Below are 24,608 nucleotides of genomic sequence, written 5' to 3'. Positions count from 1 at the left end.
GAAATAAAGGCTATCTTTCTGTCTGTCTGTCTATCTGTCTATCTATCTGTTTACCAAATATTGACACTGATTAAAATTTTCAAATTCTAACTATTGTTTCTGATCCCCTCAGTGACCTTCAGCAGCTACAAAAAAAGGAAACCTCTCGAAAAAAAAACTCCTGTTGGAACTTACCTATAAGTTATTAGAAACTTTGACTCCAAAAACCTGCAAAGGCAGTTTCACTTGTTGTCAGATTCTAAAAATAATACAGATTAACATTTTAGTAAGTATTAAGTTATTGCAAACTTTGATTCCAAAAACCTGCAAAGACAGTTTACATGTAACTTGTTGGTCACGTTCTAAAAGTGTTATGCAGAAGACCATTTTCACATGTGACCCTTTTATTCCAAATCATCTCGGTTGGGGCTTTGGGGCTTTGATAAAATTATGTGGTAAGTATGTACATTACTGTACTCCAGGGTGAATACACCCTAACTTATATACAGTAGCCAGCTTCAAGCTAATATTAACACAGTGACTGTACCCCAGGGTTAATTCACCCCAATGCATATACAGTAGCCAGCTCCAAGCTAATATTAACACAGTGACTGTACCCCAGGGTTAATTCACCCCAATGCATATACAGTAGCCAGCTCCAAGCTAAAATTAACACAGTGACTGTACCCCAGGGTTAATTCACCCAATGTATATCTACCTGCAGTTTTGAAAAAGGGGTCTGTTAATTGTGCTGTGAAGTTATTTTTGTTGATAAACTTTTCAAACCAGTTTGACTTGATTAATAGTCTTTTGGATTTTCTTGTTTTCATTTTCAATTTGAGTTTGGTTTTTCTAGATGAAGGTAGGGGCTGTAGATCATAAACATGCCACACTGTCAAAATGAAACCAGTTTGTTATAAAGTTGAAGCCCAAGGTAAATTTTGTAAGCACAACGGGGTTGTTATAATGTACTGATCTTACCTCTCCAAGCCGATGGGCGGGTCAACCCTACATGGGCTCAGACAATTACTTAATCTGAGTGCAAAAGGACATGTTGTTTTACAGAATATGCATGACCTCGAAACATAGAGCCATTACAATTGCACTTTTCCTTGAAGTTTTGAAAAACGCATACCTAATTTTACTCCGCGAGCTGTGCTGAAATTGATGCCACAGGCATCGATTTCAGCTTAGCGTAGCACATTATTTTCCAGGGGGGGCTCCGTTACCGGATAGTCTGGAGACATCTACAGGAGTGTGGCTAATTGTGGATACCTCTTTGGGGTCCCTGGCCCTTAATCCAGGGGGGTGGGGTCGGTTTGAACTTGTGTCCATAGTCTCAAGTCAGTCTGACCACTGGGTATGTACTTAGCTGTCCGACGTGACACAATCCTTAAAGTGCACGGAATTTCCCAAAGCTGAGTGGGTTTATTGCCTTGGCAGAAGGTAATCCATTATTGTCGTCAGGGGGGACTGATATGTACGGAGTGGTACCTGACCCCCGGGGGGAGGGGGAGATTTGAAGGAACTTTAGTTTGCTGTCATTAAGTTATGCTTGCAAAGAGCTTTTATCTGATATGATGACAGTTAAGCCTGAATTCATCCACAGGTGGCCCAAAGATTCTAGTGTCATTTCCTTTCTGCACTAGATGAAGTGTGGAATGCGGAACTTGGTAAGCACTGCTTACATGACTCTATTAGGCACCAGCTGTTATTGGGCTGTTCGGACCTGGTTTTCAAAAACATCAGGTATATAAACAGTAGCCAGCTCCAAGCTAATATTAACACAGTGACTGTACCCCAGGGTTAATTCAGCCCAATGTATATACATTAGCCAGCCCCAAGCTAATATTAACACAGTGACTGTACCCCAGGGTTAATTCAGCCCAATGTATATACAGTAGCCAGCTCCAAGCTAATATTAACACAGTGACTGTGCCCCAGGGTTAATTCACCCCAATGTATATACAGTAGCCAGCCCCAAGCTAATATTAACACAGTCACTGTACCCCAGGGTTAATTCACCCCAACGTATATACAGTAGCCAGCTCCAAGCTAATATTAACACAGTGACTGTACCCCAGGGTTAATTCACCCCAATGTATATACAGTAGCCAGCTCCAAGCTAATATTAACACAGTGACTGTACCCCAGGGTTAATTCACCCCAATGTATATACAGTAGCCAGCTCCAAGCTAATATTAACACTTAGGGAGAAATAGACAGTGGTAAGTAAGACAAGTTTGTTTCCTAATTTAAACACTAGCTAGAAATTCTTGTCAAAACTTACCTGAAATATATAAGAAACTTGAAAGTCTTCTGAAATCTGAGAACGCAGTTTGACTCACTAGAGATGCTGAAGATTCAAAGTATTAAAACATTTTAGTGTGTTCACACTCAATCAGATTACCCTGGAGTGGTAGTACAAGCCTGCAAATAACAGTCAGTTACCGGACAATTGTCCGCTAAATTTGAGGTTTTGACAGGTAAAAGCTTAGCCTGGTCGGAGACTCTGACCGGGCATTTGTGCTAAAATGAAAAATATTTTAACTGGAAATTTGTGGCCGAATATGGGACAAGTCATTTTGTTATACTGCCACACAATACTACGTAAAAAAGCTTTGTTATCTGTTTTGTTTTTATTCCAGTTCTAAGAATTTTATTATGCGTAGTGCGTCGTCTCAAATGTTAAGTCAAATTGCACTGATTGTAAACACATCCCATCAGCGCCACTATTCCTATGTGTTAATTTACGCATTTTGTGGTGGCGTTGTGAAAGATCGCAAAGCCCCATTTAGTCTGAATTACGTTCATCTGAAAAACTACTAAAAACTGAGGTCTTATGTAATTACTTGTTGTTTGTTGCCACCAAGAGTTGTGAAATTAATTTTCAGTCATACACTGACTCGATTAAAATATTATGGAAATTGAATACACGGCCCAAATACTCACGTTTCGTTTATCTGAATGCAATCGCTTTCAAAAACTTTTAATTAGAACCTCTAAAATGTAACCAAATGTTTTTCTACTCCGTATGATAAAAAATCAGTTTAATTTTTAACTCTTTATAGTTTTTGTTACGTCTGTCAGTGTGGTTGAAATATAGTTTCCATACCGCAGAAATGTTTTTGTGAAAAGTGTGAATGTACAGATTAGTCACGCTTTATAGTCACGACCACCTCCAACTCCACATTTTAAATAATTACGCAAATTTTTTATTCAATTGACCCCAAAAACGTTCAGAGTTAACTTGCTTTCAGAAAAAGTTGAAGAATTCATTTCAGCCAATTTTCAAGTCTCTGAATGTTATTGTGGGGTTTTATACTGACAAGCTGTCCACGCGGGAGATTGTTTCATCACTTTTCCCGTTTTCCTTAGACGTCATGGAAAACGTGATTCGTTGGAAATGCTTGTGTGACTAGGGGTATAAACGTTTATAAATTTGTCAAATTTCAAGAGGTAAAATAATACCAGAAGTAATGTAAAGGTCCCCTTGCTGGTGCTAGTAGTGATTTCACACTCAGTTGACTTTTAAGCTTTTCGAATTTACAACCAATATTTTGGTGAAGAGTCTACTTAACAAATAGATTGTTGCCCTGCGTCTGTTCAGTAATAGATCACAGGTGACGTCAAAATGTGGTAAGAACAAAAAAGTGATGTTCAATCGTGCGTCTGTCCTCTAATAGATCATAGGCGAGAACCAATCAAAATGCGAGAATAACTTGGGTTATTATATAACCTCTAATAGGCCATAGGCGAGAACCAATCAAACTGTGGGAATAACTTGGGTTATTATATAAACTGAAATACCAAAAATGTCTCAAATGTCTCTTTTTAATTTCTAACGACAAACAATTTTTTGGTCCGACCAGACTGGCATTTTGTCAGGTCAAAACTTGTCCTTGTCCTGACAAATGACCTGCCTATAGACAAAAATTATTTGCAGCCTTGTAGTATTTTTTTAAACTTTGGGTCTTTGTTATAAAACATACACTGAGCACCTACATAAGCATTAAAAGTCCCCAAACGTAGCCCCCAAGATACATTTCACCCCAGGGATGTTGAGATTTTTAAAGCACAAATACCATTAATCCTTGAATTAGTGCCCTGGGCAAAGAAGAAGATGGCTGGGGTGCTTATTTGAGGGAGGCACTTAATTAAGGGGGACTCTTATTTAATTTTTTACAAATCATTGTCAGATATGATTGGTATTTTTGTATTACGTACAGTATGTGTCAGACCCCCAGGAGTCCCAGATGGATCCAGTCTCTCTTTAAGAACTACATAATATAACCCATTAAGCAAGTCTAGGGCTGCTGCACTAAGTTGGTTGAGCTTTAGGCAATGAATCAGCACATCTTCACTACAAATTCGTTGCAACGGTCAATGTGTAGTGCCTGAATGAGTTGATAATCGCTTGTTTGTGATTGAACACAAGCAAAACTATTAGATCCTTTGTTGTCTCAGTACTCTTTCGTAAAACAGGGGGAGGAGAGGGGGGTTCTTATTTGAGGGGACCTGCTTATTTTAAAGGGGTTTCAGGGTTTTGGCGCATGTCTGCATTTAATTCACCTGTGCATGCTTTTAGGCACAGGCTCAGTTTTACATTGCTTATGAACCAATTGTAAGCAAGTTACCTAATTTCACTTGCAAATAGCTGTAAAATCATCTGCCATAGAATACATGTAAATTGTACAGGTCAACAATAAATTCAACAGTTGACAGCGTTGGTAAAATCCGTTGAAATCTTCTGAGAATTTTGGTCACCTGTCATTCTGCCACAACTAACTATAGCATGTGATTACTGAACTACAATGTCATCTGAGGGGTTTTTAAAGTAAAAACATTGACAACAAGGGAACAAAAGGTTTTTGATTTAGGGACATGCGCCTAACCATGAAACTCTCCCTTTAAATCTTGGTCAATAAGACGGGTGCTTATTTGAAGGTGGCACTTACCGGTATTTGAGGGGAGGCGCCAATTCAAGGATTTACGGTATAAATAAGTCGGTCCAGTTCTTCCCTGGACATCTTGGATCTACATGTACCGCTAAAAGAGCTTACTCTCAAGGTAGCCTATGGGACTGCTACAGGTCATAACAAAGTGCATTTGTAGTACTCTACTAGTACATCTATTCAAGGGTGTTACACGTGTGTTATATTACCATATACCAATCAGAACCCTTAATTGTCCCAATACTGTAATACACACTGGCCTGTGACAAAGCCGGCTTTTTGGCCAAGTTTGGGTACAGTAAATACCTTCAGTCTGTATTTGTACCTTTGCTATTGTAAGAAAAACTTTAACAGAGCATCAGGCTCATTTGGTCTTGCTGAGGGTATTTTTTGCTCAACTGTCTCACCAAAATACAGTATTTCATCAAATTTGCCCCATACACATGTCTCACAGAATTGTATCAGAAAGGTAGCCCAAGCAAGTATCACTTAATAACTACAATTGCCAATATTATTCCAAGAGCCTGCATATTTAGATACGAGGTGATAGCTAAACAAACACAGAAATCTGGACAGGAGAGTGAACAAAAAAATTTTGCCATCCATCAGGGGCAGACAGGGAAGGTGTATGATTTTTGACCTTTTTTCTGGATTAACCCAACCAAAACAGAGATTTGAAAGAATGCATGTTCTAGCTGCTACATAATAAAACTTATAATTGCCAGCACTCAGGTAATCCAACGTTCTTTTCTGTTTTACCCAATCATCATTATTACAATTATAGTTGCTTAAAAAGAAATGTTTAATGTGGTCATTACTCTTGCCAGTTATCTTTATTATATAAAATTATAATGATAAAAAAGAAACCTTCCCTTTATGAAAAACAGAGCAGGAGTTAGCAGTAATCTTTGAAAGAAGGAGCCAGCCAGAAGACTGTTTCATTAACAATTAACTTACAATGTACCTGAATGTTGTTAAAATTGCACATTAACTCACATCCTACATGTAGTTTCACACCTTGGACCTGCGCATGAAACCATAACAACACTCATGATTACAAGACTCAATGGAATTAAAATATTAACATTAAGTTCAAAATATTTAAGTTATGCCACCCACTAACATGTACATGTGCCTTCTTCAAATTGAGGAAAAATAATGCCACAAACCAGTACGACTGTAAATAATTTAATTTGTAGTTAAAAGCACTAATTCAAAGACGTTATCTAGAATAACAATCAAAGGTCCCTAGGAAACCACGACTATTTTGCTTTGGTGGAGGGGTCAATTTACTGGAATTTGTTAAATTTATAGAGAATAATACATGGGGGAGCGAAGATATGGAATTTCTCTTCGAGTGTTCAACTCGATATCTCACGATACAATATTTACACCATTTTTATTAGGGCGTATTTCTTTACTGAGTGCACCTAGCAGTAATAACTAACCAAATAAATAGAACAAAAAAAACTAACTAAAATAACTACAAGAACTGTGCAATATAGTGAGCTGTTAGTTATTTGCTCATTTCACAAAAAGCCTAAAGTACATATGAACAAGTTGTTACAGTCTGATACATGTATGTGGACTGTCTTTGAAATTAACTTTTGATACTTAGTCACTTGAACAGAATATTGTGTTGTTGCTTACATTTTGAAATAACTTTTGTAGCCTGCAGACCATTCAGAGTTGTTCAGCTGTTTGTTGTAAAATTATTTTTGACACTAGCTGAACTATTCAAAGTTATTTTTATTGGGAAATGCTGATTAAAAAATATCTGGTCTCTTAAACAAGGCATTGAAAGAGCCATCCATCTCCTCCTCTTTCTTTACAACCACAACCTTTCTAATTTCCAGGTGGATACAAGGACATTTTCACTGATTTCGAAAGGTGCAACCCCTACCCCCACCCCCTCAACAGCCAGGCAGTACAGTAAAAATCGATTTTCGGAAATTATTTGCTACGAGTATTAATTAAAGTAGACAGGCCCATACACATAAAGGAAAGGACAACTGCAACATAATGTTCAACGGACTATCAAGAGACTGAATAATCCTTGATTCAGCAATAACTCGGACGCATAAACGGATCAAGGCAAGGGCTGCCAGGGGGTGCAGCCTCGGAGCTTGATTTATAAACTTGTAAGTCGTACGGTTTCTGCGATGCTTACCTGAAAATGTGCATCAATCGAGGAAAAATTACTCCTTCATTGTAAATTTTACGGATAGAGTCCTGTAAGATGACAACAATATTAATTAATACCGAAAGCTTCGTGGAAACCATCCTATAAACAACTAAGGAATTCGAAACCGGAAGTCATCTTCCTGAAGTTAACAGATCAAGACGTATTCCTGCTGCTACAAGGAGTAAAAATGCTTGTTTCTGAGCTAACCTCGCTGTAAAAATAACTTCACTTTTCCAGAATTTCACCAAACAGAAATTACCTCCGCATTGAGGCGACAGAATGCAAACAGTGACTGACAACTGGCGATCTGAGACAGGCCCAAGAATGTCCCAGAAGCCCTAGCGCGTACAATCTGGAATGGCACAGTAAGGACTTGTGAACTGTGGAGTAATGTACATACAGTGCACTCCGAGATAAATGAACTTCGTTCGTAACATGCTTATTACACTGTAAGATGTCAAACACTGGGTTTCGAGATGTATGGAGGGCACTCCATCCCGTAACGGGTGTGAGGCGAAACCTTGTTCGAGGCAAAATATGAAAACTGAACTTGCACACAGATACCCATTGTATTACAAACAAATTGAACGTAATTTCTAAACAGTTGTCATCAGCAATATTTTTATTGGTTCTATGATCTATAATTTTACTGTAAAAGAAAGAATTTTCCATTAGTTTATATAGAAGGACTTGCCTTCTTTCTCCAGTGTCAAAAATCGAGAAAACAAAATAAGTAATTTTCAATAATAACCCACCAGAGGTCTTGAATGAGCAAAGATTTGAATTTAGACCATGTAAAGTCCCTTTGTAAAATTTCTTTCATGTTCCCGTGAATTTAATCATTCAACCATCTTGGCACTCTCTTGATATTTCTCTAAGCCTCAGTGGCACCCAAATTAGTACCAATCGGAATGATTCAAAAAATAAGGGGGAAGGGGAGCGAGGCATAACAATTTACGAGAAGCTGCATCATCTTGAGGTCTCGTTCTTGTGTAACATTTAATAGTTTTCTGCAAAGAATAACGCAGCCTCCACTAGATAGCTATTACTTCGGGTGAGCGGGAGTCGCTATAAGAGTGCGCGTTTCGATGGGTCATTCTCGCAGAACTCACCAAGCTTTCTGGGCATGGTCAAAACAGTTACATGTAGCTCCAGTTTCACTTCTTTGTTGATTCTGAACAGTAATAACCTTCCTTTAAAAAACTCAGGTTTCTAAAAGATACATGTGGGTGAATTCAGTGGTCACGAGCACGGGACAAAGAAATGTTCCAGGTTGTTATTCTTTTATTGCCAGAGAACCCGGCAGTCATGAAGAATCTGAACACTATTGAATTCTCGCCTCAAACCTTTCACTGCCAAGATCAATAAAGCAATTCTTATTGATTGTAATCCACACATTAATAATGTGATGGTTGGGAGAAATTAGAAGAATATCAGTAAGATCTACCAGCTGATAACTTATTTTATTTTATTTCTTCTTAACAATGAACATTAGAGTAATCACTCTTGCAAATTAAATTACTTCAGTGTCAATCATCGACATTTGACTTTCATACCACAGGCACACCAAGTAAAGTTAGACAACGGTAAACTGACAACCAACATTATGTTTATTTTGCCTGGATCACAACAAAAGTCTTCCTGAGACAATTAAGTTGACTTAGACTTCATCGTCTTTCATTTTAAAGTATTCTCGTCACTTGCACAATAAAACTACAAAACAGACTTTATCATCAAAGAGTTACATATCTTACAATACAGTGATAGATTACAAGAAAAACAAGCACTCCATTTAAACCCAAAGAATCCACCGTGACAGATCCTCAGCATTCTGTCAGTTTTTCACAAAAAAAAAGCAATCTAAATCTTTATGCTAGCGCTACTTTTTTAATAGGCAAATTACTCAGCACTGGCCAAATACTTTATTAACCACGACGGTTCACGCGTTCCTGTATTTTCCTTTAAAAAACGTTTCTTTGCACAATATCGAATGTGGTATTATAAAAGCGCGACACTGATAGTCCTTTCATATACGCTAAACTTACATGACTATTTTCATAGAATCTTGTATAGTACTGAGGAAAAAATTCTTCTACAATGATGTGATACACAAAATCAATTATTCTTTTTGTAAAAAGTTGGAGGCTTGAGCTCTAAACTCCTAATTTGAACATCTATTTTACATTAGTTCTTACAGGCTTTATGAAATCTGCTAAAATTCTAGCCTGATTTTGAGGCGTCTTCTCCAGTCACACACTAAAATAATGCAAACATTGTTGTGAATCTGTACAAAACATGTCCAAGCTTATGATTAGGTTCAAGTTACACGGATACTCTGTAATGAATTAGGCCTTAACTAGTATTTACAAAGTATCCCTAGACCCTAATTAATCTAAAATATTCATTGCTGAAAATAAACAATTCTACCTAGCGATCAAATATTACCAGTTGATTATAAAATTAAAATTTCTTGAATAGTATGAAGTGAAAATTCACTAAAGGGCAGCAGACATAATTCTTCGTAGAACAACTTTAGGCAATGATTTTTTTGAATACATTTTCATTGTGTTCCTAACGTTTTCAAGTTCTTGCACTTATTCCGAAGTTTATTGTGTCGTGCGTATTATCATTATCATCATCTTTATCATTATCATTATCATTATTATTATAACACAAGTAGATTCCATTTTTTCCTTGGTCCGTTCAGTTGAATGAAACTAACACGCGAGAACGCACGGAATAGACTGGGCACGACTTGATTTCAACTTCCGGTGCTCGTGCTAATGTTCTCCCAATAAGGTCACGGCAGGTTTTTGTAAGTTTCGCGCTTGTAGACTTTGTACTCAGCCCTCGTTGGTACGCCACCTTGTCTTTGCTATATCTATCCACTTTACAGTACTTTGTCTGACAGTCAACTGTTTTGTTCTGACCATGTTTCTACGGCATCTGTGCATTTAGAACTGAACAGACGCACGGCAAAATGAAGTCCATTTGTTAAGCTTCCAATTAGTCTTGATATCTTTTAACATTACTATTGAAACTAACTTGGTTCATTAAAAAAATCACGTGGAAAAATTCTCCTGTCAAGGGCAATGTCAAGACAGCCTCCAGGACACGGCGCGGTTTGCTGGGATTAAAGAAGATGCACTCCACGCTGCCGCGCTTGTCAGTAGAACGAGAAGAAGGAAATTCGCGCGCGCTTCCTCGTTACACGACGTCGTAGCTAGCATCGCAGACTGTCTGCAAGCTCAAGAAAGCGAAGCCAAGCTCGGGGATTAACATCTTCACCGGAATAACCATCGTAGACTGTCTGCAGGCTCAAAGAAAGTCAAGCCGGGCCAAGCATCGGGATCAAGGTTATCATGGTCGTCACCATCATCGTCATCATCATTCATCGCAAGACAAGAACACTCCTGCAAAAGATACGTACATCAATAAATTGCTCGAGGTGACCATGCAAATTGTATAAAACTAACAAATGAGGGGGAAAAGGCTATTCTCAAACTGATTAATAATTCATCACGTCTAAACAAAGGAATCATGACCGTGACGGTGTTTGGATACCTGATCTTAATTAGCATAGATTTTGACGATTTTATGTCACCGTTTTCTCCTTAGGTTTAGTTCCGATTGAGAAGAGAAGATATATCAAACACTCAGGACAGTGTTTGGCCCCACAATTCCAAACATCTCGAATTTCGTCAAAAATACTCCGCTGCGCGTCGTATTTTCAACTCTCTTCTCGGTGTTTGAAAATGTAGTCAAACACGGTCTTTCCTGTTTGATATATTACATCAAAAAATCTATCCCATCAATATTTGTCCAACTACGAGGGCAGGGCGCACTAATCACCATTTTATGTAAAGTTTTTATGATCGGCCGGTTACAAAATATTATGTCAAACCACTCTACTGTTTGAATTTGATGATGAAACAAACCATTTTTCTTGTTATACGAGCAAACGTATCTCTAAAGCAGAACAACAGTGGAGCAAGTCATCTGGCCTTGCTGTCACGATTCTTTTCTGAGACATTAACAGAATAGCCTGAGTATCAAGCTTTTCTTACTCGCGGGGTAGGAGGAAGAAGCACCTGTCAAAGGAAAGGCCTTTTTCTACAATTCCCCCCCCTCCCTACCCCTACTCTTTTGCTAAGAAAGGCCTGATACTCAGGTTATTAACAGAAATATCGCGTTACTGTTACCTCTATAAATGCAAATTAGAGTCAAGTTCTTTGTCCTCAACGAACTCGCTGCAAAACATTTACATTTACGTTTGGATTCCTGCCAAGTCACCCAGCCGTGACATGAGCTCTACGCCGTAAGATTGCTCAATACAAATAAGCGATCGAATAAACGACATGCCAAAGGTAGAACTGGCGATCGGAAGGGTATTTTAGTCACAACTGAACAGAGGGCAAGGGACATTCGCCTCGAATATCGAGATTTACTGGTACTTCAGAATTACTTACGATACCTTCTGAGTTGTTTTTATCCCAAAAACCATCTTCAGGACCTTTGAAATCGTTTTCAATTTATTCTATATCAGAATCTCCGCCATTTCGAAGCGAATTTACTCTATCGCGGTGTTTATTCGACCCCCAACGAACTTTCGGGAATCCTTTGCGTACTTTTCGGCAATTTTTCCTGCTACGGCGAAAGTTTCCTCCCTATACGCGGGGGCTTCTAGGGTGCCTCCTGGGGTTTTGGCCTTCTGGGCCAAAACTTGCGGGGGCAATAACAGTTCCCGCAGGTCATACTCTCGCCTATTCACAAAGAACGGCCAGCAAAAAGCATCAGTTACTGGTTAAAACTCTCAATCAAACTTTAAAAGTATCGTGTACATGGCAACACGAGACCACAAGACATTTCTGTACATCTGGAATGTCCTATTCAAATCCAGCCTGTTTTTCTGAATTCAACTCCAATACGTGACCATTACTCAAGAAAACTCTACGGAATACTCAAGGATTCAAGAGTTCGCATTCGACTTAAGGACGTTCGCGCGAAAAGTTTCCAGTCGATAGATTTTTTACAATTCTTACTGCAGTCAGATAATGAGTTACTTGTCTCAGAAATGCAAAAGAAATTCGGGGTCACCGACTTCGTTTCAGAGATAAAGCGTGTGGAAAACTACCCTGATTTTGAAAAATTGGCGCACGTAATTCAGCATGGTCTAAAGGGGTTTATAGTTAAAAATATCGAAGGTGAGTGAACGGAAGCAAACGATCTTAGTCATATTTTGTAGAAGTGGGTCTGTTGCCTAAATAATTCCAAATGTTACCGACGTTTTCACAAAACTTAGCCTTTGAAGATCAAGATATTTGAAACCGTCGTACAGATTAACGAACAGCTAAAAGTAACGGAATTCGATGGTGCATTTTGCAAAAAATTCAAACTTCTTGTCAATAGATTTTCTTCATTTTTTCCTTAAATGTAGAACATCGGTAGAGAAAATGATCCATTAAAAGAAAAATAGGGGTCACCGAACGTCCAAGATCGTTAAATCCAGGCAAAGCTATCGCAATGGCCATCTGCCCTATCATTGTTCATTTTATTACTTCGCGCCCGCGCTCATGCATTACGCGGCGTGTGAATTTGCGTGCGCAGTAAGGATGCGCAGAAACAATTAGCGCCAAAGTTCTTAAGGTCATTCCTCACATTTGCATTGCGCATCCTTACTGCGCATAATTTATGGCGTCAGTAGCGCGCGTTCGTGCACGCGCACATTGAAAACATGGCGGATTTGCCTTGATATTGAGGTCTGTCAATTGAAAAATGGTTATAGCTCACCAACGAGCTCGGGCACCCCAAATTTTTTTTCAGTCATTTTAATCAACTAATCATTAGCTTTGCGTGAGAAAAGACTGATCTGATTTCTATTGTTGAAAATTGAATAAATAAGGAAAATAGCAGCTGCACTGTAGTCTTTTCTATTTTGCAGTTTGATAGCCGTGTCAAGCAATTTGGTTCCAATATTTTAACAAGGATTCAGCTGTCTGTTAAAATCAAACTTAGAAAGTTTATTTGTGTCCGACACAAGTATTGACTGTAGTTTGAGGGTGTTTTCATGAGTCTTGGCTAACAAAGAGTTTACTATAACTTGGAATGCGTTCTGTAATAAGCATTAAATAATGCTAAAATGGGACATTTTTAATGCCTCACTGCTCCTTAACGAGCATGGGCACCCCCTTTTTTATTTTATAATTGAAGTTCTCGTATGATAAATATTCAGTGGACAAAGTTTGAACTATTATCTATTGGCAGTTTTCTTTCAGGGGAATTACCTTAATATTTCATGCGCGTCTGGAAATGTTTGTTCATTCATTATCTTGTTACGTTATATGTTAGTGGCTTTCGGTAGTTACCCATAATAAGCCATTGTTTCGATAGTGTTAAAGGAAATTTGCTACAGCAAACGCTGTCCGCAACTAAGTAAGCCGAACCTTGTTATCTAATCATGCAATTAAAGGTAAAACCGCATGTAGAATTAATGCAAAGATTATCTCTGAAATTGTCACGTATGCTCACAAAACGGGAAGTTAGTGCCCACGACGTGTTGTAATGTACGAACTGAAACATGCTGTAACTTTCTCAACACAACACCGGACTCACGTGTCTGGGTGTGGATTTCCGTAGGTAATAAACGCAAAGTGTAATCTTGACTTTGTTAGAATTGTTGAATCGTTGAAGTTGTTAGATCGCAGAATATGCAGCGTCGGTGGGAAGAATAAAGTCAATTTATCGAAAGTATACAGTCTAAGATTGTCGAAACAGCACCGTACTGAGTTTCTCTCTATCGCAAGCGAGAAGTTCTGTAACAATGCGTCCATCTTTGAATACTCTTCAGCACTTCAGATGTTCATCACATCTCGCGTGCGCCCTTAATACTCCAGGATTCTAGGGCGCCATGATTGCATGTTCGAGGCTAGAATAGTCTACGATATTTTTGCTTTGGCGCAATGTTATAGAGTGTCAAATATATTTGCATCATTTTCTAACTTAAGATATCCCGAACTACACTGTATGTTGCCTAACGGCTTACCTCGTTTTCCAGCTGTCTTTGATCTACAGTTACTTGGTAATGCTGGAAGGAAACAATAAAAAGCAATTTCTTGGCGTTCCGTTTACTTATCCCATGATAAGGGCTCTCAGTGAAGCTGCGCTTTGATCCGTTTTAATATGATTAGTATTCCAGAAGCACAATACAGACAAAGAGCCCTTTCTCGTGTTTCACTACTCTCCACAATAAACAGATCTTCATAACTACATGTACTTAACTTTTCTATAAAATGCATAAAAAGGCTAATGTTACTGTTTTGCCTTTTTGGCATCAAAATGTAGGAAGCATTTATTAATCGATTTATTGAGATTTATTACTACAAAATAGGGTAAAAAGAGGAAAAGGAACGGAAAAAAAGAAAATTTCATAGTGCCATATATGAAGGGTGACGATTCGCACGTTTCCTTAAGTAATTATGAAGCACTTGTGACTAACAATATCTTTAAGGGACATATACAGTGTTGGAAACTAAAATTTGACAGCACTCGCCATTAGAGCGAGTGACTCTCAAAATCCACTCGCCCGGAGTATTTTTCACTCGCCCAGAATGATGTCTCCCTTCCCCCTAAAAATCTCCGCAATGATTCACGAATCATACGTTTTTCGGTATCCTGTAATCACGAAGGCCCAGCTGCAGTGTCATTTCGTGTTGAACTTTCTTGTTGTGGTCCATTTACGAGCGCCTCCTTGGGATTGCGACCGATTTTACTGCTTTAGCCTCGTTTTTATCATCAACTTTTGACACGCCTTGGAAATTTTCCACATTAGTGATTTCCATAGTTTTACCTAAAAAACAGGACCAGCCGGCACTAACGTGACCAAATTCGCGTATACTGTATCCCTAGAATCAAGACATCTTGTCGGCACGTGGAAGACTGACGTTTTTTCCCTTCAATACAAAATTATACTAAAAGACTTACGATTCAAAGATAACTACAACGAAGGCACTTCGAAGTAGTTTCTATTTCAAGATAAATCTTGCTGAGATTCGTTTCTTAGCGAACAAACATCCATGTTCCTCTCGAGTGTCATCTCCACTAAATACTGTCGGCTCAACTAGACACCAGCAGTTTCACTTCGTACACGTGTAACCGTTATGTAAAATCACTGGAGGAAGCCGTAGTTTTGAAACACTATGTTCCGTATTATTGGCAAATTATTTGGGCATCTCGGCAGACAAAAGAAGGTAAAAAATCAAAGTGGCTCTGAGCCACTCAACTTGGAAAACGGATCGTCTGTAAACAGTGACAATTTTGATGCCATTGACTTGAGGCTTTAATCCGTAGGTTAAGTTAAAGTTATAAAATCCCACTGGCAAAACGCAACGTTAAGAGAATACACGAAGCGCTGTAACACCGTTGAAAATATTCATGAAGTTATTGGTGATCCTCGTTCGAGACAATTATAAAGAAAGTACGGCTTCTTGTCCGATCCGCAAGACAAGTATAATCGGAGTCTCATTTTCATTACTATTTTTTTTTTCATTCTTTATATTCCCAGCAGATATCAGTGATTTTTTTCTTTCTTTGTTACCTTTTGAGAGGTCTTAAAAATAAAAGAAAAATTATTCAACGTAGAGTCATAATACCACAACGGCAGCACCGCGTCCCGTCCGCTTAACAACGTTAAGCCCTGTTCGGCGGTGTTACTGCTTGGATGGGTGACCAAATTCGAATACCCCGTGTTGTAATAACTTCTCTTCTCTTTTTTCTTCCCTTTCCAAGGCGATATTAGTGACTGCTGAACTCTCAGTCTTGTGTAATGTCTTTTTTTTCTATTTATCAACTATTTTGTTGAAATCATTTCGCGATGTCCGTATTCATCTTTAAAGTATTTATTTACAATACTGTACAAATAATAGCGAAACGCGTCCTTCGAATTCTTCTCAATTCTCTTGTCTGTCGATCGTCCAAAACTTTTACTTACGGCTTGAATCATAATTCGAAAATGCATACAGCTCATCAATTTTGTGATTTTCGATATCTTTTCAGTTTTCGGCAATCGAGTACGGTTAAACTTGTATAAGCGGACACCTTCGGGAAATAAGCTATTTATTTTATCAGCTTCTATATATAAAGACGTTCGTGTGAAAATCTATTCAATGTAGATCATTTCTGCGGTAAGACATTGAGTGCTTGCGTCAGAAATTCAAAGAATAAAGGCTGGTTTCCATATGATCGCAGACAATTGCAGACGATCGCAGACGATCGCGGATCGCAAATCGCAGATCGCAGACGATCGCAAAGAGAGTTGTTTCCATATAATCGCAGACGATCGCAAGCGATCGCAGAGCCGACTGTTGCATACATTTCGGACAGCGGAACTGTCAAAATTACACGCGCGTTGTGGTGGCGGGAAAATCGTCGCAAACAATATGGCGGACGCCGAGGAGGAACTTTGCTGCCAGCAAATTTATTTCTTCTTTTAGTCAACCTATTTTGAAATTCCTATGGCACTGCATCTCGCCGATCCAGAAGGTAGCGTTTTCAATCGCTTCAGATAACGACCTTACGTAGTTCTCATGTTGCGGAATTTGACCTCCGCCTCAGCCGCCGATAAATTAAATTTCTCTCCGATTTTTTCCCAGTAGTTAGCCTTTTTGTTTTTGTCTTTGAAATCTTTACTGTTAGGGTGGTAAACGCACTGATATCGCGCAACTTCCTCCATAAATTTCTCGTTACTAAAGTTACGTTGTTCAGCGCCAGCCATGTTTACAACAAATAAGCGGTTGCTTTGTTGCAAAGAAGCGTTGAATCATGGGTCGGAATTCAAAATATTATGGGATACGTTTCGATCGCAGATCGCAGAATTTTGGTTTCCATATGATCGCACGATCGCAACTGATCGCAATTGATCGCAGACGATCGCAGACGATCGCAGACGATCGCAGAAGATAGAACATGGTTCATTCTTCTGCGATCACGATCGCAGAAGTGTGTTTCCATATGATCGCAGACGATCCCAGAATTTTTTGCGATCTGCGATCCGCGATCGTCTGCGATCATATGGAAACCAGCCTTAACTAACTTGACACGGTGCAAGCGACTGTAAAACGGCCATGGACAGCGCGTCTCGGGTGGGGGGGAATCCTATATCAAAAGGTCGGGGAATGTTCGTCGTCTCGGGTACAAATCAAGGATTCTGGTCTCACTTAGGGTGTTGATGACGAAACGTTACCATTCTTAGCTGTCAAAGTATCATTCAGGGTGCACTCGAAAAACTAATAATAAAAGAAACGCTATCATTTGATTTCCGCTGATCTCTCGATCGAGTACGCAAGTCGGGCCTACAAGTGCGCGCGGAATCCTTTCCTGAACAGTGGCTAGTAATCGAACCTGTTCCGTTTTAAGTGGTATCTTTTAGGGGTCTAATGAAGCTCGAGCAACTCCCATATTAGTCTCCTTTAGGAGTTAAATTCAAATTTTCCGACGAGCATCCCTGACCTTTTCATATGGAAGTTCCTTCCCGGGGTTCCAAATGTCTAACAGGAAGTGAAGGAGTGAAGGAGTGAAGGAGTGAAGGAGTGAAGGAGTGAAGGAGTGAAGGAGTGAAGGAGTGAAGGAGTGAAGGAGTGAAGGAGTGAAGGAGTGAAGGAGTGAAGGAGTGAAGGAGTGAAGGAGTGAAGGAGTGAAGGAGTGAAGGAGTGAAGGAGTGAAGGAGTGAAGGAGTGAAGGAGTGAAGGAGTGAAGGAGTGAAGGAGTGAAGGAGTGAAGGAGTGAAGGAGTGAAGGAATGATGGAGTGAAGGAGTGATGGAGTGAAATCGTCCCACCACTACAACTTGGAAAATATGAATATTTTCCAAGTTAAAAAAAGCACCGCTAAGTTCTCATTCAGAGATATTCTTGCCAAAATGGAAAAAAAAGGAGTGTTATCAATATTTAAGCTTAAAAAATTTCCCAAAAATTAAAAACTCGTACTCGCCAAACAGGCGAGTGATGGATGACTTGTACTCACCCGCCGCTTTTCACACTTGCATTGACGAGCGGACGAGCGCTAACTTCCAACACTGCATATATCGTCTATATTTCGACTTATTTATTTCATCAGTTAATTGTCAAACTTAGTCCATCTACAGCTCACCTTTTGCTATTGCTGTTGCCTTTATCACGTGGGAGCTTCACGTGGAGAAGTTTGAAAATGCGTTTTGAGTCGCCGTCTGCAACTACGTCAAATGCGAGGAGACGTTTAAGAGGGCAAACTGCTAAACAGGATGTTTTCATCTGTCTAGCAATAACACTAAGTAGGTCGCCAGACTTAATGTTAAACAGTCGAATATGGATAGCACGTGAGCTGTCTTGGGAGTCAATAACACACTCGTCGTCACTGACAAACTTACAGTCAAAGAAGTAAGTACCTCGACACAAAGAAACGCATGTCTTTCCTGACGATGCATCGAGGAGGTATACACTTTGGTCATCCTCAGGAGTTTTGACCGAGATAACAACTAATTCTTCCGTAGGCGAGAACATTCCAGGTAGACTATAGGAACATAACAGAGAATCAGACCAAGGCCTTCTCCACAGTATACGGCCTCTACTATCAGACAACTGAACTGAATGGCGGTCAGTGGACAACAGCTGACATCTGCTGTTACATGCTATAGCTTCTCTGTCCAACCTCAGAATTGTTGACTCAAATCCTTCATGGAAAAATGGGATTGTTGCCACGTCTGTGCTTGCTGTATCCAGGACGTTCACTTCATTTCCTTTCAGCACACACGCTACCCGTTCCTCTGATATGGGCATCATCTCTCTGATGTAACGTACATTTGGCCAACTGCGAATGCATTCAGACAACTCAAAATTCCACAGTTCAGGGAAAGTGTTTCTGGTTGTCAACAAAACCCCAGTTTTTACAGGCACAAGACGACTGCACTTTCCACACTCAATGCTCCTCTCTGCCTTGAGGTCCCCACTTAAAACGTCCCAAGCCATAATTGTTAGTTCTTGTTTACCCATATCAACGAACTCTTGTTTTGAAGAATCGAAGACAATTCTACTTACAGCCCGTTCCTTGGCAGACACATAAACGACCTGGCCATTTAAAGAAAACGCAATATCTTTAGCGATAAATTTATAATCGTGGTGAAATGAATTGGTGAAGCTTCTTAGCTCAACAGGACTGAACATTACAATGCCATCACTTCCGGGAAAACATTTCAACACACTCTGTTTGCTTAACACAAACATAAATGCCTCCTCTACAAGAACATAGTCACATCCTGACCCTAAACCAATAGGCCTCAAGGACGGTCTCTCAAAAATACACGAAAGAGGATCTCCTGCCAAAAATACACGAAAGAGGATCTCCTGCCAAAAATCCAGTCTCACTACGTGATTCATATTCCAATGGCTTATACGAAACGTTTTCACCTAAAACATCTAACGAAAAGGTGCCACTGCTACACCTCGTGACATTAAGCTGAAACACACAGCGGTCGACATTACCAGACAGTGTTCCATGCGAACAGAAAAGGAACTGACGGTCAGGGGAGAACTTGATCATTCCACACACTCTAGGGGTCGTCACTTGTGCTAGTGTTCTAAAACCTCTAGTTACATCTACCAAACAAATTGAGCCCGTAGAATGGGAAATCGCAAGCATCTTTCCATCTCGAGAACAAGCAAATGATAAAACGTCTTCACCTCTAGTAGTACGGGTTATCTCTAAACCATCCTCTAGACTCCATAGGACAAGGCATCTAGCATCATCGAGGCAATTTGACAGCATCGCAGTCTTGTCTCCTGAATTTGAAATTGAGCAAACCGTGAAAGTACAGGTACTTTGGGGAAAAAGTGGTGTCAGCTCTCCGCCCATAGCATAAGCATGACTTAGTATTCCTGGCAAGACAACTTTCTTAGTAGGATGAAAAACAACTGAGCGGTAGCACAGCAAGATGGGTGAAGATGGACATTTCCTGTATCCTTCTTTCTCATGAGAACAAGGTTTCTTTACCTTGACAGGACGTTTCCATACGAGCTTGCCGGTAGGCAGTGACCACAGGTTAAGAAGTTCATCTTTACATTCACACACCATGTAGTCTAACTGAGGCGAAACATCAAAACTAATTACTTGAGATGAACATAAAAATTCAGCTTGAGGTGCCTTCTCGTGAGCTTCCTTGTCCAAGTACTCCATGTACGCTATTTCAGGATACTTCTCCTCCAAAACTTTTAATGCCTCTTTGGAAAGCACTGTTCCTCCCTCATTCAGCAGGGTTTGGAAAAATACCCAAGGATGATCCATAAATGTGCTGTAATGCTTTCTAAACACAAACAGTACGGTTTTCAGTAAATCTTCACTCTCTGCAGACAGAACATGAGAGGGTTCCTGACTTTGAATCCATAAAATGTCTTCAGCTGCTGTTGAAATGTTTACACAGATCTTTGCATACAAAACCTGCAAGTCCGTCACGTATGTTCGTACACATTCCTCCAGGCTCCGTGATCTCTTATTCTTGTCTAACTCTAACATGTGACGTACACCATGATCTAGCGCATACCTCTCTGTGGCGCTAAACTGTGCGTCACGTGCACCTTTCTCCTTCAGATGATCAAGTTCATCGGCACAGAGGCTTGCAAGTATACGGTGGCCTTCTTTCTCGTCCACGGTGAAGTCATGCTCTCCATAACAAGATGCGTCTGTCAACCAGTCTTTAACCGACTTGTGAACAACGTGGAGACAGCCATCACGAATAGGAAAAAGTGAGGCCACACTGCTGATAGCTTTAAGTACTTTCCGCCTTGCAAGTGGTGAGCTGGCATTGGGTACCAATAGTTTAGAAACAAAGTCAGTTGGCAAGGGCTCCCTGGAGGCAATAACAGCAGAAAGAAGGTTCAGAAAATTCTCTTCCTTGACGCCTAGTTCCTTCTTAAGTTCGTTCTCTAGTCGTTTGAAATAATAATGGTATACTGAAGAAATTGCTAATGGCAAGCTATCATCAAGATTTCCCTCGTCCAGAACGGATTCATTCTCTTCAATAAATGAAACAAGAAAATAGGTGTACAGCATGAGGCCTTCAGATTTTTCGACAAGCTTTTCCACAATGGCACTACTCTTTTCTGGTGTAATTAGATGTTGTGTCCTGTCTTCGATGAAACGCTTGATGTCTTCCACATTCTTATCATCATTTGATTCCAGTTGAAATGGCTTCAAATGTTTTAATGCTTCTGAAATGTTCCTCTCTGGTCGGGTCGTACAAAGGAATCGAATCCAAAATGGAAGCTTGCACAGGTGGTTTGCAAGAACATCAAGTAGCTCATTGCGTCCTTGGTAATCGCTTTCGTCCAAGCCATCTATCACCATGAGCATGTTTCTTCCAGGGTCAGCTACAGTGTTTAGAGGCTCTTTGAAAAGCAGTGCAAACAGTTCTTCCACACCCATGTTGTTGAGATCTTTACCCAGATTCCTTGACAGCTGTTTCCTAAGTGCTTGTTTGTACTCTGGTAAGGCATCGCACAAGTGAGAGGCCAAGGACTGAAGCATCAGTTGGGGATTTCGGTAACGAGCATTGTTATGTTGACAAAAGTGACTTCCTGACAGTCTGCCAGCTTCTTTCATTCTTTTGCACATAACAGCAGAGATGACCGACTTCCCCATGCCTGCATTTGAACTGATCACCATTACCCGGTTTTGAGAATTCCTGTTGTCTAACCAGTTTTCAACTTCGTTAAACACCCACTCACGAGTGCCTTCTTGATATCGTCCTACAAGATGCTCAATATCTCCTTTGAACTCTGACTTGGCAAGATTCTGTAGGACTTGGTCTTCTACTCCTGCATCTCTTCCCTCTTTCAAGCTGTCAACAGCTTGCTTAACCACTTGCAAAGTTTCGAAATTCTCTTCTTGGGTCTTTGCTACACCTTCGACAATTTGTTGTGTTTTGCTCTGGGTCTGATGTAATTCTTGAAGTGTATCACGGTCTTCTAGTTGGGTCTGGCGTAGTTTTTCAGCAGTTTCTTGAGTTTTGGTTTGCGTCTGGTGTACTTTATCCAGTTTTGACTTGTTATCCTGAACTGTTTCATGATCTTCTACTTGGGTCCGGCGTACAATCTCAACAGTTGCTTGTTGCTTCAGATACACCTCTTGTTGGGTTTTCAAAACTTCCTTAACTTCCTTTACAACCTCATGTGTATCTTCAACTGCATCGTGTGTACCTTGAAGAGTTTTGTGGTCTTCCTCTTGCATCTGGCGTGCTTCTTGTTGGCTCTTGCGTATTTCTCTCAGCTGTGACTTTATCTCCTCGTCACTTTTAACCCACTCGATCACAGCGTTGATATAATCTTCCCCGCAAGGCGCTGACTTTAATCTGGCCACCTCAACCGGATTCAACCCAAGAGCAACAAGAACAACACTTATTTCCTGCCATTTGACGTTAAACACAGCTGTTTGCACGCCCGTGGATGTCACGTGACCATACAGCTCATTACGATACAGCTTGATACGAGTAAGATAAGCCTCAAGAGAGGTGTCACTTGAAGGTGGTGGTTTGTGCCACCCGGAGAGGGGAGGGGATATTCCACAAATGTTGGTCAGAAGAAGGAACAGAAGAGTAATGTCAAATGTTTTGGAGTCTGGGGTGGCTCCACTGGGTGGGAACAGTAGATCCCACTGAGGTTTATGTAAAACTCTTCTCGTTTTAAGAGTGTTCAGCGTGTGATAGTTTGCATTAAGACCAGCAGCCAAGTTTGCAGGAGGATGATATCTATCAAAGACATTCCTTAAAACGGTTGTTCCGCCATCAATAAGAAGTCTGCTCAGCTTGGCTCCATTTGTCTTCTCTACAGAGCTGGCCAGGGGTGAAGGTGCAGCAGCAGCCATGTTTATCCAGATATACTGTAGTGAAGCTTACATGAAGTTCCTTGACTGTACCTGTGTCAAGGACATGTAAAAAAGCGCTTTTATTTTCGTTTTCGTATCATTGTTGCAACGTAAGCCTCTCATTGGTACAAGTAAATACCATTGCTAAGACGTAATTAACAATTTATTATATATTTATTAAAAGTAAATGTGCCTTATGATTGATTTTCATGTCTCACACAACTCATAGAATTCACATCAATGTAATTATTACCCAAAGAATTAACTATTCTTACATAATCAAATAATTAATCACAAAATCACAAGCGCATTTCTTAGCTCTCTGAAAGCTGTCAAGTGAGGTTGGGACTTAATTCTAACACACAGGTTTAGTGACCTGGGCAAATTTAAATTTAACTGTTCATTCAAATATAGTTCATTTCTCTTCCTCAGAATCTCTTTCTAGATTGTTAAATGTGTGACGTACATAATACAATCTCCTATACAGCTTCACACAGCGAAGAATTTAGTCTTGACTTTATTTTTGGTTGGTTCATGTTTTTTATCGTTGCACTGAGACAACACTATTCCATAATTCCAGACACCTTACCATTTTCCCTCAAGAAAGCCAACTAAGAATAGTTTACTGTCCCTCTCCGCAGCTTCTGAAATCAAAGATGTCATATTCATTTATACTTATAAGTTAAAATGTGTAAATACCATTACCAAAAAAAAAAAAAAAAATGGACCTCCATGCACCAACCCCTATTAGCACAGGATAAGAAAAGCTTTGAGTTTTCCCATACTACTGCATTGTATGATCACTACTTTCAAATGGTTTGTATTAAAAAAGATACTACCATACTGATAGCAACTTGGTAACACAAGGTTAATGCACTTTTTTATAACAAGGCTAAACAAAGAAGATAATCTAGAATTATAAATAAGAAAAAAATCTTGCAAAAAAATTCCTGTTGAAACTTACTTTGAAGTTATTAGAAACTTTGATTCCAAAAATATGCAAAGGCAGTTTAACTTGTTGGTCAGGTTCTAAAAATAATCCAGATAAACATTTTAGAGTGTGACCATTGGTTACCCAACCAAGTTGCAAATCATCTCAGTGTGATAAACTTTATAGAAGGTCACTCCAAAAAACGTATATTTTTTGTCAATGCTAACAAAACCCTTGCACTAAGTTTAGCCTTTCACCAAAGTTTCAGCCTCTAAAGTGCAGGTTTTCCTTATGAAATTCGTCTCCAAAAAAGCCCAAAATTCGAACATCGTTGCCTCCATTTTGAACAGTACTCAGTAGCCAGGCCGTACTTTCGTGACATCATTCCGTCCAAGAGATTTTGTCCAAATGGCTTCCGAAGAGCCTTTTAACTATCACCCTGAGTTATGGCTGCTCTTGAGCCATATCATTATTTTTGAGCCAAACATGCTCCAAACTCTGAAATGATAGCGTTGAAGATAGTGAAGTGGATAATCGCTTGGAAAAAAAATAGATTTTGCTGACTTTGTAAAGAATGCCGAGTCAGTTGCAGGTTTTTCGCCTTCCTGCCAATTTTGAGTCAGACGGAACGACGTCACAAAAACACGGCCTAGCTGCCAAGACAGTTTCAAAATGGC

The 24,608-nt window shown here is 39.7% G+C and overlaps 2 protein-coding genes, 1 long non-coding RNA gene and 1 pseudogene across 4 annotated transcripts in view; all 4 read right to left on the bottom strand.

The window, feature by feature from the left end:
* The window catches only part of LOC145495338 (uncharacterized), a 30,570-nt pseudogene extending 16,370 nt beyond the window's left edge, over positions 1–14,200 (bottom strand). The window contains exons 1-6 of the transcript XR_014050400.1: positions 14,162–14,200; positions 7,327–10,532; positions 7,105–7,166; positions 5,899–5,958; positions 2,270–2,335; positions 175–238 (exon numbers count right to left, since the gene is read on the bottom strand). The product of XR_014050400.1 is annotated as an uncharacterized LOC145495338 (transcript). The remainder of the gene's footprint in view (positions 1–174; positions 239–2,269; positions 2,336–5,898; positions 5,959–7,104; positions 7,167–7,326; positions 10,533–14,161) is intronic.
* Positions 14,118–19,469, bottom strand: LOC145495365 (uncharacterized). The gene is made up of 2 exons (XM_081474977.1): positions 18,261–19,469; positions 14,118–14,203 (listed from the first exon to the last, which is right to left on the bottom strand). Exons 1-2 carry the CDS (start codon positions 19,367–19,369, stop codon positions 14,191–14,193), a joined length of 1,122 nt encoding a protein of 373 aa, XP_081331103.1. The 5' UTR covers positions 19,370–19,469; the 3' UTR covers positions 14,118–14,190.
* LOC145494169 (uncharacterized) lies at positions 19,470–23,644 on the bottom strand (the record flags this gene model as incomplete). The annotated part of the gene is made up of 2 exons (XM_081473632.1): positions 23,590–23,644; positions 19,470–23,051 (listed from the first exon to the last, which is right to left on the bottom strand). A coding segment is annotated over exon 2 (3,531 nt), but the record flags the coding sequence as incomplete, so codon positions are not given.
* A 324-nt stretch (positions 23,645–23,968) lies between these two features.
* Positions 23,969–24,608, bottom strand: part of LOC145495409 (uncharacterized) — a 56,826-nt gene continuing 56,186 nt past the window's right edge. Inside the window, exon 4 of the long non-coding RNA XR_014050412.1 lies at positions 23,969–24,029. This is a non-coding gene — a long non-coding RNA (uncharacterized LOC145495409). The remainder of the gene's footprint in view (positions 24,030–24,608) is intronic.

Source organism: Orbicella franksi, chromosome 8 (assembly GCF_964199315.1).
Source record: "Orbicella franksi chromosome 8, jaOrbFran1.1, whole genome shotgun sequence".
Taxonomy (NCBI): domain Eukaryota; kingdom Metazoa; phylum Cnidaria; class Anthozoa; order Scleractinia; family Merulinidae; genus Orbicella; species Orbicella franksi.
The sequence above is the reverse complement of the archived record's forward strand: the minus strand, read 5'-3'. Positions and strand labels throughout refer to the sequence as shown.